We start from the raw sequence: 15,319 nt of genomic DNA on the forward strand, positions 1-15,319 counted from the left end.
AGGAGAGGGGGAGGGGTGGAGAAGCAGATGGGCACTTCTCCTGTGTGCTCTGGCCAGGAATCGAACCCAGGACTCCTGCACGCCAGGCCAACCCTGTACCACTGAGCCAACCGGCCAGGGCCGAGTTGATGCTTCTTAGCTCTCTCTCCCTTCCTATATGTCTACCTGTCTGTCTGTCTCACTATAAAAACAAAACAAGCCTGACCAGGTGGTGGCGCAGTGGATAGAGCGTCGGACTGGGATGCAGAGGACCCAGGTTCGAGACCCCGAGGTCACCAGCTTGAGCGCGGGCTCATCTGGTTTGAGCAAAGCTCACCAGCTTGGACCCAAGGTCTCTGGCTTGAGCAAGGGGTTACTCGGTCTGCTGTAGCCCCACGGTCAAGGCACATATGAGAAAGTAATCAATGAACAACTAAGGTGTCACAACGTGCAACGAAAAACTAATGACTGATGCTTCTCATCTCTCCGTTCCTGTCTGTCTGTCCCTCTCTCTGTCTCTGTAAAAAAATAAAAATTAAAATAAAAAAACAAAACAAAAAAACCCAAAACAAACAAAAAACACCAGATATTGGGCTAGCCTAGTGGACATAATATTTCAAACCTACTATTTTGCCTTTCATTTCCCCCACCTTTTCTCCCACAGGCTAGATAAATCCTAAAATGAGCTCCCTAGGAAGGTTTCCCTCAGATTGCCTCAAACCCCTGGCCAACATGCACTTGGCTCTGGGGCTTTTTTCCCTAGAGCAGCGGTTCTCAACCTGTGGGTTGCAACCCCGGCGGGGGTCAAACAACCAAAACACAGGGGTCGCCTAAAGCCATCGGAAATACATATTTTATTTAAAAATGTATTGTATAATAAATATGTATTTTCCGATGGCTTTAGGAGAACCCTGTGTTTTGGTCGTTCAGCCCCCGCCGGGGTCCCGACCCACAGGTTGAGAACCGCTGTCCTAGAGGGAGCTATTCATTTCACTGTTTTGGGTTACTATCTGGTGTCTGTCCTCTCCACCTGTCTCTGTTACAGGGTCCCCTCTCTGTGAACCCAGGTCTCGTGCATATGGGTCCATTAATTCCAGATACCGAAATGCAGCCTCTTTCTCTCTGAGCCCTCCCATGGCCCTTCTCACCAGGCTGGCTCCTTTAGGTCTTTGCCTTCTTCCACAATTGTATCCAAGGCATTCAAGACAGCTTCCAGGTTCCCCTCTTTTTTAATTTCAGAGATTTCCTCCTGAAGAGAAAGGAGGAAAGAGCTATGATACTAGACAAGTCTATAGTGGAAATATGCTAAACTGCTAACAGCACTTAGTAAGATTTGGGCTAAATTTTGTAGTGTCTTTATACAAACATTCCGATATTTCTACATGTGACTTTTACAGTAAGAAAATAAAGAATGACCTGGAACTCGGAAGTCACTAGTTCCAAACCCTGGGCTTGCCTGGTCAAGGCACATGTGGGAGTTGATGGTTCCTGCTCTTCCCCCTGTTCTTCCTCCCTCCCCCCTCTATTGCTCTCCTCTCTCTAAAACAAGTAAATTAAAAAAAAAACACTTTATTTATTGATTTTACAGAGACAGGAGAGAAAAGGGAGCATGGAATGGGAAGTATCAACTCATAGTTGCTTCATGTTAGTTGTTTATTGCTTGCTTGTTGTATGTGCCTTGACCAGGGCAGCCCAGGGTTTTGAACCGGCAACGTTGGCATTCCAGGCCGAAGATTTATCCACTGCACCACCACAGGCCAGGCTAAAATAAGTAAATGTTTTAAAAAAGGAAAAGAAAATAAAGAATGTCTGATCAGCCTGACCAGGCGGAGGCACAGTGGATAGAGTGTTGGACGGGGATGTGGAGGACCCAGGTTCGAGACCCCGAGGTTGCCAGCTTGAGTGTGGGCTCATCTGGTTTGAGCAAGGCTCACCAGCTTGAGCCCAAGGTCGCTGACTCGAGCAAGGGGGTCACTCAGTCTGCTGTAGCCCCCCAGTCAAGGCACATATGAGAAAGCAATCAATGAACAACTAAGGAGCCATAACAAAGAATTGATGTTTCTCATCTCTCTCCCTTCCTGTCTGTCTGTTCCTCTCTCTGACTCTCTTTCTCTGCCACAAAAAAGGAAAAAAGAATGTCTAATCAGGCAGTGGCACAGTGGATAGAGAGTTGACTTGGGATGCTGAGGACCCAGGTTCAAAACCCTGAGGTTGCCGGTTTGGTCCCCAGTCAGGGCACATATGAGAGTAGATGTTTCTGTCCCTTTCCTGCTTGCTCCATTCCTCTCTCTAAAGTCAATAAAATAAACATTTAAAAACAAACAAAAATAACCCCTGAGGTTGCTGGCTTGAGTGCAGACTCCTCCAGCTTGAGCGCAGGGTCACTGGCTTGAGTGTGGGATTATAGACATGACCCCATTGTCGTTGGCTTGAAGACCAAGGGCACTGGCTTGAGCAAAGAGTCACTGACTCTGCTGGAGCCCCCCTGTCAAGGCACATATGAGAAAGCAATCAATGAACAACTAAGGTGCTGCAACTACAAGTTGATGCTTCTCATCTCTCTCTCTTCCTGTCTGTCCTTGTCTGTCCCTGTCTCTTTAAAAAAAAAAAAAGGATAAAATGGAAAACATTTAAAAAGAGCCTGCAGCAAGCCTCTCCTTCGGCTCATCATCTGAGTACTGCAGGCCTTGCTGTTTTCCCCATGCCCTTGCTGATACCACATGTACACCTGGCTGCTTAAGGGGCCCATCCTGAAGTGTAACAGCAGGGAAGTTTAATTCTCAAAAGAGAGCATGAATGGAAGCCTGTCCTTTCTGTGTTCCCTCTAGTATGCAGTTCCACTGAATTCAACAATTTGTGAAATGCCTCCTGTGTGCCAGGCATTGCACCAGGTCTGGAGATACAAAGAAGAGGAAGACCCAGTCATGTCCTCGCTGAACTCACAGGTCTAGTGGGGCAGACAACATATAAACACATAATTATAATACAGGACAATGAAAGAAGGGGCATTTAAGATACCCATGTCATTTGAAGGGAGGGACAATTGCCACTGCAGCCTGATGGGCACAAAGGATAGTTACAGGGACTGAGGCTAGAAAGGGGTGGAGGGTAGGGTCCCTGCCTTGGGGGGGTGATGGTCTGGAGGCAGGATCCAAGCCAACAATAACTGCTGGGCTTCTTGCTACTCACCCGGATAGATGTCTGCAACTGAGTTATAAACTTGTCATAGATTTGCTGTGTCATCTCAGGTTGCAACTGGTAGAAGCACTTGTAACAGTCAGTGAATCTCTGGTAGCTGTGGTGGGAAGGAGAGATGGCAAAGATGGGAGAGTCAAACACATGGCCAGTCATAAGTCATTGGCTTTTGCCTGGGCACCTCTGCCTGTCATCACAGCCCTCTAGGTTATTGCCCTGGTTATAAGTGGTGGATGCAAAATGCCTCATTGGCAACGCCAGTCAGTCATTGAGGAAGGCTGAACCTCACCAGTCCCCGTTAGTCTCCCTTCTGCCCCTCTGCAGAGTCCCAGCTGATTTCAGGTTGTTTTCCCCTCAAGGGAGAGTCACAATTAATTCAGCCACACTTTTTGTTTCTGACACTTTATTGAGCATCAAATCACCAGGAGGGTTTTTAAAAACTCAGATTACTGGTCTGAGCACTTGGTCATTCCAGTCCCCTTTCAGGGCTAGATGAGGACAGGGCATGCAACTTGTGTGAGAACTTTTCTTGTTCCTAAAGAGAGCAACTCTAGCAAGAAGGAACTGATGCCTTTTTCATAGGACATGACTGTATCCAGGTGATGCCTCCAATTCCCAGCAACCACGGGGGACCTGGCCTGAGGGCAGGGTTTATCCCTAAGGAGGCAGAGCAGAGAGGACGAACTGGAGTCTCTGAAGACATCGTCAAGCTGCTGAAAACACCAACCTGAGCCACTCTCCCTTGGGGCTTCTTTTCAGTGAAGTAATGGATTTCTATTGTTCAAGCCATTTAAAAATCAGGTCTCTGGCAGCTGAGAGCATCTCACTGATACATCCTTTCTATCAAAAGTTACCCAGTACACTCCTAATAGCTGTTCCTCTTGGACAAAGAAATAAGTTATATGAACTCTTTTGGCTGTCTTCTCTCTCTTCTCCTTACTCTCTCAGGCCCTTCCCCTTCTACAAACATTCACTGAGTGCCTACTATGTGCTGGTCACCCATCAGGCACTGAGTGGTGTGTCCCCCAGAGCTCCCAGTAGAGAGATGGCAGCAGACACAGAAACCCACACATGAAGATGGTGATGACCACTTGTGGAGAGTGCTTCAGGATTTCAGGGCTGAGAGAGTATGTTATGGGGATCGTCTTTACGTTGGGGGCACAGTGAAGACCTCTTTGATGAAGCAATGTTCAAATGATCTGCAGAAAGGAGTCTTCGGAGGCATGAATGCTCACGTTTATGCTTTACTGTGGGTCCAGATGCTCAACAGTGTGTAGGTCAGGCTGGTGGATAGCCCCCCCACCCCCGCCGCCTTCCCCACCTTGGGAATTACTGCTGGGTCTTCCCCAGTCTCCTGGCTGTCTAGGCCTCCTCACCCTACACAAAAATTACTTTCCCTAAATAATGTTTTTTGATTTTTTTTTTTTTTTTGTATTTTTCTGAATCTAGAAATGGGGAGAGACAGTCAGACAGACTCCCGCATGCGCCCGACCGGGATCCACCCGGCATGCCCACCAGGGGGCGATGCTCTGCCCCTCCGGGGCGTCGCTCTGCCGCGACCAGAGCCACTCTAGCGCCTGGGGCAGAGGCCAAGGAGCCATCCCCAGTGCCCGGGCCATCTTTGCTCCAATGGAGCCTTGGCTGCAGGAGGGGAAGAGAGAGACAGAGAGGAAGGAGGTGGGGGGTGGAGAAGCAAATGGGCGCTTCTCCTATGTGCCCTGGCCGGGAATCAAACCCGGGTGCCCCGCACACCAGGCCAACGCTCTACCGCTGAGCCAACCGGCCAGGGCCAATAATGTTTTTTGAAACAGGTGAAGAATAGCAGCAATGGTATGCTGAAGCCAGTTCATAGCTGCTTGCTAAAGACAATTGTTAAATTTTCAGGAAATCTATGAGCCAGCTGTTAAACACAGCCATTATTTAAAATTAAATTATATAGACTTACAATAAATTGTATTAAAAACATAGGTACTACTAATTAGTGAATATATACAACTTCCTAATCATTCTAACACATTTTGCTCTTATGGTTGTTTATACCTATTGTTTCTATCTATGGGAATATACTATAAAGGTGTACTGCTGTCCTTCTCTCAACTCTGTATATAGTAACATTGTATTGGTAAGCTTAGGAGTATTTACACCTCAGAAATGGACAAACACAAAAGCCAGGGCTTTATTTATTTATTTAAAGACTTTATTTATTCATTTTAGAGAGGAGAGGAGGAGAGAGAGAGAGAGAGAGAAGAGGGGAGGAGCAGGAAGCATCAACTCCCATATGTGCCTTGACCAGGTAATCCCAGGGTTTTGAACTGGCGACCTCAGCGTTCCAGGTCGTCGCTTTATCCACTGCGCCACCACAGGTCAGGCACCAGGGCTTTATTTTGAGAGCTGGTTGTAAGCATCCAGTAGCATACCTCTGGGTAAGGGCGACAAGTGTCTCACCTTTTTGGCAATACATTTGATATTAGTACACCGTGGACGCTAAACCTAGGTGATAAAAGGACAATACAAAGAACACAGATGTGCATCCTTTCAACTCTCAGCAGAGTCCCAGACATCTTGTTGTTTTGCTTCCGGCCCCACTAGCCACGCAGTCTGTGGCTACATGGAGGAATGTGGAGGGACACATGACTCCTAACAAACTGGGGCTGAAATCAAAACCAGGTAATTGTGGCTTGAAATGGGTTTGGCTTGGATCCAGGAGATCCTGTTCCTCCCCCCCCCAGCCCACTTGACAGGAAGTGGGTCTGAGCTGGGCGTATCTGTCCTGAGTTTAAGGAGCTGGCAGCAGAGGGCCCAGGGCAGGGGTGTGACAAAGTCTGCCCACAGTGCTGCTCATAAACTCTTCTAGTGTCCTCCTTGGAGTCTGAGAACTCAGTGCAAGTGAAGGACTGTGGAAATGTGCATTCATGTAAGATGGGGAAAAACACTGCAAACAAAAGGAGGGAAGGCAGCCTGACCAGGCGGTGGCGCAGTGGATAGAGCATCGGATTGGGGTGCCAAGGACCCAGGTTCGAGATCCCGAGGTCACCAGCTTGAGTGCGGGCTCATCTGGTTTGAGCAAAAGCTCACCAGCTTGGACCCAAGGTTGCTGGCTCGAGCAAGGGGTTACTCAGTCTGCTGAAGGCCCGCGGTCAAGGCACATAGGAGAAAGCAATCAATGAACAACTAAGGTGTCACAATGCGCAACGAAAAACTAATGATTGATGCTTTTCATCTCTCCATTTTTGTCTGTCTGTCCTTGTCTGATTCTCTCTCTGTGTCTCTGTAAAAAAAAAAAAGGAGGGAGGAGGGAAGGCAGCCAAATTGGAGGCCAGTGTAAGTCCAGGAAGAAAGTGATTCCTTTCTTTTTTTCTAGTTATTTATTTCTTTATAATTAGCAAGAGAGACAGCCAGGGACAGACAGAAGGAAGAGAGATGAGAAGCATCAACTCATCTTTGCAGCACTTCAGTTGTTCATTGATTCCTTTCTCATATATAACTTGACGGGGGGTGGGATGGGAGGGGACTCCAGCTGAGCCAGTGACCCCTTGCCCAAGCCAGCGACCTTGGGCTCAAACCAGCTACCATTGGGTCATGTCTATGATCCCATGCTCAAGTTGGCGACCCCGTGCTCAAGCCAGATGAGCTTGCCAGAGACCTTGGGATCCTCAGCATTCCAGTTCAACGTTCTGTCCACTGTGCCACCTCCTGGTCTGGTGTCTTTTTTTCTAAGTTTTTTTGAGATATAATTGGCATATGGCACTGTTTAAGTTTAAGGTGTACAGCATAATGATCTGACCTACATGTATTACAAAATGATTACCATAATAAGATTAGTTAATACCCATCTTTTTTTTTTTTTTTTTTTAACAGAGACAGAGAGAGAGTCAGAGAGAGGGATACATAGGGACAGACAGACAGGAATGGAGAGAGATGAGAAGCATCATCAGTTTTTCGTTGCGACACCTTAGTTGTTCATTGATTGCTTTCTCATATGTGCCTTGACCATGGGCCTTCAGAAGACCGAGTAACCCCTTGCTCGAGCCAGCGACCTTGGGTCCAAGCTGAGCCCGTGCTCAAGCTGGCGACCTTGGGGTCTCGAACCTGGGTCCTCCGCATCCCAGTCCGACGCTCTATCCACTGCGCCACCGCCTGGTCAGGCAATACCCATCATCTTTTGTAGATACAAAATAAAGTTTTTTCCTTGTGATGAGAACTCTTAGGATGTGCTCTTAACAACTTTCAATATACCATAAAGCAGTGTTAACCAAAGTCATCATGTTATACATAACATCCCTAGAACTTATAACTGGAAGCTTATACATTTTGACCACCTTCATTCCATTTCCCTTCCTTCAATCCCCTCAGTGATTCCCTTTTGAGAGCCAATTCAGACTTGGGTTCAGGAAAAGTGAGGCATTTTAGAAAATATTCATGACCATCCACCCCCAAACTGTCATTTTATCTTCTCATGTAAGCTGTAATAGCCTTGTGGATAGGGATGCCATCTGCAATGTCAATGGGATCTACGGGGTGCCCAGAACAATGTTGGATATGTAGCAGCACACAAGACACGCTGCAGACCAGGCAACTGGGACTGAGGTGAAGCCTGGGCTGCCTGGCCCCAGGCTGGTCCCACTGCTGGCCATCTCCCCAACCCTGGACTTCAGGGTACCAAGACCTGGGTTACTTGAGTGGAGGAATCCTCTCCCAAGAGCATCCCTGCAGGCCTCTCTGCCAAGCCCCCTTTGCCCTCTGCTGGAATGGTCTCCCAGCCTTGGCTTTCCTATGTTCTGGGTAAGTGCACTGGTTCTGAAGACAAACTGCCTGGGTTCAAATCCTACCTGTACCACTCACTGACTGATCTTGGACAACTTCTTTGCCTATATAAGCCTCAGTTCCTCTTCTGTCAAATGGTGATAATAAGGGCCCTGGCTGGGTAGCTCAGTTGGTTAAAGCATTATCCCAATATGCCAAGGTTGCAGGTTTGATCCCTGGTCGGCACATACAAGAAGCAACCAATGTGCCAGTTCAAAACCGTGGGCTTGCGGAGGACCCGGGTTCGATTCCCGGCCAGGGCACACAGGAGAAGCGCCCATTTGCTTCTCCACCCCTCTGCCGCGCTTTCCTCTCTGTCTCTCTCTTCCCCTCCCGCAGCCAAGGCTCCATTGGAGCAAAGATAGCCCAGGCGCTGGGGATGGCTCTGTGGCCTCTGCCTCAGGCGCTAGAGTGGCTCTGGTCGCAATATGGCGATGCCCAGGATGGGCAGAGCATCGCCCCCTGGTGGGCAGAGCGTCGCCCCTGGTGGGCGTGCCGGGTGAATCCCGGTCGGCCGCATGCGGGAGTCTGTCTGTCTCTCCCCGTTTCCAGCTTCAGGAAAAAAAAAACACCAAAAAAAAAAACCCGTGGGCTTGCCTGGTGAAAGCATGTATGATAAGCAACAAGCAAGAAATGAACAACTAAACTGAAGCAACTATGAGTTGGTACTTCTTGCTTCCCCACCCCTCTTTCCGTAAAAAACAATAAATGAAATCTTTTTTTTTTTTTTTTTACAGGGACAGAGAGGGGGATAGATAGGGACAGACAGACAGGAATGGAGAGAGATGAGAAACATCAATCATCAGTTTTTCGTTGCGACACCTTAGTTGTTCACTGATTGCTTTCTCATATGTGCCTTGACCGCGGGCCTTCAGCAGACCGAGTAACCCCTTGCTGGAGCCAGCGACCTTGGGTCCAAGCTGGTGAGCTTTTTGCTCAAGCCAGATGAGCCCGTGCTCAAGCTGGCGACCTCTGGGTCTGAACCTAGGTCCTCCTCATCCCAGTCCGACGCTCTATCCACTGCGCCACTGCCTGGTCAGGCAATAAATTAAATCTTAAGAGGAAAATAAGAATTTCTAAAAAGAAGCAACCAATGAATGCATAACTAAGTGGAACAAGAAATCAAATGCTCTCGATCTCCTCAAATCAATAAATTTTTTAAAATCGGGATAGTAACTGTCTATAACTCAAAAAATTACTGTGGCCTGACCTGTGGTGGCACAGTGGATAGAGCGTTGACCTGGAACGCTGAGGTCACCAGTTCAAAACCCTGGGCTTGCTGGGTCAAGGCACATACGAGAAGCAACAACCAAGCAAGGAACAACTAAAGTGAAGCAACTATGAGTTGATACTTCTCAATTCCCCCACCTTCTCTCTCTGTAAAATCAATCAATAAAATATTAAAAAAAAATTACTGTGAAGATTAAATAAGGTTACATATATAAATACTTAGTACAGCTCACAGCACATTGAAATGCTCCATGTTTGCTATAACTGCTGTTATTAGTCTCAAAAGAACAGACCTCACTGCACCCTCCTGGGAAATGAGGAACACAGTAACTTGACTTCTCAGAGTTGAAGTCTCCTCCCCTTAAGAAAACAAGTGCTTAGTAAAATGCAATTTGATTACAATTGCCTGTACAGAAACCAACCCAGCTGTAGGAAGAACAGACTGGCCCCATTAGAGATAAAATGTTAAGCTGTGGCCTCCATCTAAAAGTGTTATATTTGCCTGACCAGGCGGTGGAGCAGTGGATACAGCGTCGGACTGGGATGCGGAAGGACCCAGGTTCAAGATTCCGAGGTTGCCAGCTTGAGCGCCGGCTCATCTGGCTTGAGCAAAAGCTCACCAGCTTGGACCCAGGGTTGCTGGCTCCAGCAGGGGGTAACTCAGTCTGCTGAAGCCCCATGGTCAAGGCACATATGAGAAAGCAATCAATGAACACCTAAGAAGTCGCAACGCGCAACGAAAAACTGATTGATGCTTATCATCTCTCCGTTCCCGTCTGTCTGTCCCTGTCTATCCCTCTCTCTGACTCTCTGTCTCTGTAAAAAAAAAAAACAAAGAAAAAAACCCCCCTGCATTTACTGCCTGACCAGGCAGTGTGCTGTGGATAGAGCGCTGGACTGGGATGCGGAGGACCCATGTTCCAAACCCCAAGGTCGCCAGCTTGAATGTGGGTTCACCTGGTTTGAGCAAGGCTCACCAGCTTGAGCCCAAGGTCACTGCTTTGAGCAAGGGGTAACTGGGTCTGCTGTAGCCCCCCTGGTCAAGGCACATATGAGAAAGCAATCAATGAACAACTAAGGTGCCGCAACAAAGAATTGATGCTTCTCATCTCTCTCCCTTCTTGTCTGTCTGTCCCTATCTATCCCTCTGTGTCTCTCACTGTTTCTGTCTCACACACACACACACACACACACACACACACACACACACACACACACACACAAAACAACAAAAACTGCATTTACTGAGTTTCTAAATAGAAATGACTATATTAACTGATTTAGCCTATTTTTCTTTTATATACTATTTGAGACACCATCATTGTTTCTGAGTTCACTGTCAGCATTTCATTTACTGCATTTTTTTTTTGCGAGAGAGAGAGAGACAGACAGACAGCTAGGGACAGACAGACAGAAAGGGAGAGAAATAAGAGGCATCAATTCGTTGCAGCACCTTAGTTGTTCATTGATTGCTTTCTCATGTGCCCTGACAGAAGGTGGGGTAATACAGCAGAGCAAGTGACTCCTTGCTCAAGCCAGTGACCTTGGGCTTAAAGCCAGTGACTATAGGGTCTATGATCCCATGATCAAGCTAGCAACCCCGTGCTCAAGCCAGATGAGTCCACGCTCAAGTCGGTGACCTTGGGTTTCAAACCTGGGTCCTCCACATCCCAGTCTGATGCTCTATCCATTGCGCTGCCACTTGCTCAGGTTTTTACTGCACTTTTTTTTTTTTAATATTTTATTTATTGATTTTTAGAGACAGGGGAGAGAGAGAGAAGGGGGAGGAGCAGGAAGCATCAACTCCCATATGTGCCTTGACCAGGCAAGCCCAAGGTTTCGAACCGGCAACCTCACTGTTCCAGGACGACGGCTTTATCCCATTGCGCCACCACAGGTCAGGCAGCACTTTTTAAAAAGTCAGTATAGCCTGACCTGTGGTGCATAGTGGATAAGGTATTGACCTGGAATGCTGAGGTAGCCAGTTTAAGACCCTGGGCTTGCCTGGTCAAGGCAAATGGGAGTTGATGCTTCCTGCTCCTCCCCCAACTCCTCTTTCTCTTTCTCTCTCTCTCTCTCTCCTCTCTAAAGTGAATAAATAGCATTGACCTGGAAATGCTGAGGTCGCCAGTTCGAAACCCTGGGCTTGCCGGGTCAAGGCACATATGGGAATTGATGAATCCAGCTCCTCCCCCCCCCCTCTGTCTCTCTCTCTCCCTCTCTCTCTCCTCTCTAAAAAAGAAAAAAAAAATAAAGCGAATAAATAAGAATAAAAAGAAACACAACCTCAGTATGAACTGAATTTTCACATAAGATTAACTTAAAATTTGACTTCAAAACTATTTAAGCTAGAATCAAGCCCTCGTGACCCGTCTGTCAGTTTATATATACAGGCAGATTGTGCAGGAATGGAAAGATAAGGCACAGACAAGTAAATGCGCTCCTATGGTGGTTAGTGCTTAGGCAGCCAAGTTTGCCTTCCTCACCCTAGTCCATAATTTGCTTGTTGCCCAACTGAAGGCCTATTTCACAGCCTGTCCACCAGAGGGCAGGCAGGCACTGGCACTTCTCTGAGATCAAGACAAGCTGGTGATGGATAGAAGACAGAGATCATTGTGACAGAAATTTGTGTTCTCCACCCCCCACCCATGACCTTCACAGCTACCCTTTTTATTTATTTTTATTTTTTTATTTTATTTTATTTTATTTTTTAAAATTTTTTATTTATTCATTTTAGAGAGGAGAGGGAGAGACAGAGAGGAGAGACAGAGAGAGAGAAGGGAGGAGCTGGAAGCATCAACTCCCATATGTGCCTTGACCAGGCAAGCCCAGGGTTTCGAACCGGCGATCTCAGCATTTCCAAGTCGACGCTTTATCCACTGCGCCACCACAGGTCAGGCGCTACCCTTTTTATTAAGAAATGTTTCAATGGTCTTTTCCCTCTCCCTTGTCTTGTCCTGGGAAAACTAGGCAGCCCCAGGACTGAGAAAGGGATGCGGGGACAAAAATGTTTCTTTTATTCCACCACTTCTTTTCCAAGTAAGAGGATGGGAGACAGAGAGACATTCCTGCATGCACTCTGACCAGGATCCACCCAGCAACCCTGACTGAAGCCAAGGCTCTGTTCATCTGGGGCCATTCTAGCAACCAAGTTATTCTTTTTATTTTTAATTATTTTTTTATTTTATTGAGAGGCAAGAAGGCGGAGACAGACTCCCACAACATGCACGGACCAGGATCCACCCAGCAAGCCCTCCAGAAAGCAATGCTCTGCCCATATCGAGCTATTGCTCCTTGCAACTGGAGCCATTTGTTTATTATATATATATATTTTTATTTATTTATTTATTTATTTATTTATTTATTTATTTATTGTATTTTTCTGAAACTGGAAACGGGGAGGCAGTCAGACAGACTCCTGCATGCGCCCGACCGGGATTCACCTGGCATGCCCACCAGGGGGCAATGCTCTGCCCATCTGGGGCGTCGCTCTGTCGCGACCAGAGCCACTCTAGCGCCTGGGGCAGAGGCCAAGGAGCCATCCCAGCGCCCGGGCCATCTTTTGCTCCAATGGAGCCTCGGCTGCGGGAGGGGAAGAGAGAGACAGAGAGGAAGGAGAGGGGGAGGGGTGGAGAAGCAGATGGGCGCCTCTCCGGTGTGCCCTGGCCGGGAATCGAACCTAGGACTTCTGCATGCCAGGCCGATGCTCTACCACTGAGCCAACCGGCCAGGGCCTATTTTATTTTTTTTTACAGAGACAGAGAGTGAGTCAGAGAGAGGTATAGACAGGGACAGACAGACAGGAACGGAGAGAGATGAGAAGAATCAATCATTAGTTTTTCGTTGCAACACCTTAGTTGTTCATTGATTGCTTTCTCATATGTGCCTTGACCGCAGGCCTTCAGCAGACCGAGTAACCCCTTGCTGGAGCCAGCGACCTTAGGGCCAAGCTGGTGGGCTTTTCCTCAAACCAGATGAGCCCACACTCAAGTTGACAAGCTCGGGGTCTTGAACCCGGGTCCTCTGCATCCCAGTCTGATGCTCTATCCACTGCGCCACTGCCTGGTCAGGCTGGAGCCATTTTTTTTTACCACCTGAGGCAGAGGCCACGGAGCCATCCTCAGTGCCAGGGGCCAACTCGCTCTAATTGAGCCTTGGCTGCAGGAGGGGAGGAGAAGCGATAGAGAGAGAGAAAGAGAGAGAAAGAAGAAGGGAGGGGTGGAGAAGCAGATGTATGCTTTTGTGTGCCCTGTCTGGGAATTGAACCCGGGACATCCCACACACGGAGTTGACACTCTACCACTGAGGCAACCAGCCAGGGTGCAACCAAGCTATTTTTAATGCCTGAGGCTGGAGGCTCCACAGAGCCATCCACTGGGCCGGGGCAATGTGCTAGAAACAAAGGTTGCAGGAGGGGGAAAGGGAGGGGTGGAGAAGCAGATGGTCACTTCTCCTGTCTGCCCTGACCCACAATCAAACCCAGGACTTCCACATGCCAGACTGATGCTGTACTACTAAGCCAACTGGCCAGGGCCCAGAAATGTTTCTTGATGAAAAGAAGAGTGATTACTGATGAAGACTATTTTAAAATGTCTTTTAAAAATTAATCTCAATTACGTCTTTAGGCTATTAGATCACTTGGATTAATTTAACCTTCTGTTGCTTGGATTCTCTGGAAACTGCTAGAAACCTGGTGAGAATTTGAAATTGGGACACTTTTTCTGAAAAAGATAAAAACTTCGAATTTGATAAATACTAGCATGAATATAAAAATACCATCATAATAACTGTATTCATTTATTCACTTGACAAACACTGAGCACTAACCTATCTCAGTGGCACAAACCTGAAGAGAAGAAAGTACAATCCTTGCCCTGAAAGGGGATATAATTTACAAGGAAAGACACCAATCACCAGGAAAAGGAGGCTGGAACAGTACAGGGGGCCCAGCTGGGGGCTCTGGGAAGACTCCCTGGAGAAGCCTAAGAGAGAAGTAGGAGTGTGCCGGAGGGCAGGAGAGACCCAGGCTGCATAGCTGAAGAGTAGTGTTCATATGCACCCCCATGTGTGAAGATGTACAAACAGGAAATGGTTACTGAGCATTGACTAGAAGCAGGCACTGTTCCAAGGACTTTACATGGAGTACTCGTTTTAATCCTCATAACTCTATAAGGGAGGTTCTATTATCATCATCCCCATTTTCAGAAGAGAAAGCTGAGGCAGAGAGAAGCTTGGCTGAAGTCACACAGTTGGGACAGGTGGAGCCATCTGGCTCTGGATCAGGTGCCTTTGGCCTTGATGGCACAAAGCCTGCAGGTTGGTTGAGGCAAGCAAGGAAGAACCAGACACGTAAGTCTGGACTATATCATGATGCAAGAAGCTAGAAAAGTTTTAAGCAGGGAAGGAATTTCAGAAGTGTACTTTAGAAAGCTCCCTTGTGTTGCTGTGTAAGGATAGACTCAAGAGGCAGTTGAGCCTGACCAGGCAGTGGCGCAGTGGATAGAGCATCGGACTGGGATGCAGAGGACCCAGGTTCAAGACCCCGAGGTCACCAGCTTGAGCGCGGGCTCATCTGGTTTGAGCAAAAGCTCATCAGCTTGGACCCAAGGTTGCTGGCTTGAGCAAGGGGTTACTCGGTCTGCTGAAGGCCCGCGGTCAAGGCACATATGAGAAAGCAATCAGTGAACAACTAAGGTGCCACAATGAAAAACTGATGATTGATTCTTCTCATCTCTCTCCGTTCCTGTCTGTCTGTCCCTATCTATCCTTCTCTCTGACTCTCTGTCTCTGTAAAAAAAAAAGCAAAAAGAGGCAGTTGAGATGATGGCAGACTCAAGCAAAGCAGACACAGTAAGGGTAGAAAGAGGTGGATGGACTGGAAACATAAAGAACAGAATCAACATGATAAGGCTAACGTCTGATGAGTCATACCCATACTTCAGAAACAAGTCACTGACAGTAGCATGCATCATCTATCTGCACTTTCAAAGAGGGTGAGTTATTTCTGAGGCATTAGTTTAGTCAGAATATCTTATGTATTAAACCAACCTTTTTTCTGTGAAGAACTGTTTCCTGTGAACACTAGTAGTCTTTGCCACTAGTTTAAAACTCT

General features: G+C 47.5%; 1 protein-coding gene across 2 annotated transcripts in view; it reads right to left on the reverse strand.

Moving 5' to 3' along the window:
- Window positions 1–15,319, reverse strand: part of PMF1 (polyamine modulated factor 1) — a 41,095-nt gene that overhangs the window by 4,769 nt on the left and 21,007 nt on the right. For both annotated transcript variants that reach the window (XM_066261839.1, XM_066261838.1), the window contains exons 2-3: window positions 3,169–3,274; window positions 1,128–1,228 (exon numbers count right to left, since the gene is read on the reverse strand). In XM_066261839.1, the coding sequence (XP_066117936.1) occupies window positions 1,128–1,228; window positions 3,169–3,274 (207 nt within the window). The remainder of the gene's footprint in view (window positions 1–1,127; window positions 1,229–3,168; window positions 3,275–15,319) is intronic.

This window comes from Saccopteryx bilineata, chromosome 2 (genome assembly GCF_036850765.1).
Source record: "Saccopteryx bilineata isolate mSacBil1 chromosome 2, mSacBil1_pri_phased_curated, whole genome shotgun sequence".
In the NCBI taxonomy this organism is placed as follows: Eukaryota; Metazoa; Chordata; class Mammalia; order Chiroptera; family Emballonuridae; genus Saccopteryx; species Saccopteryx bilineata.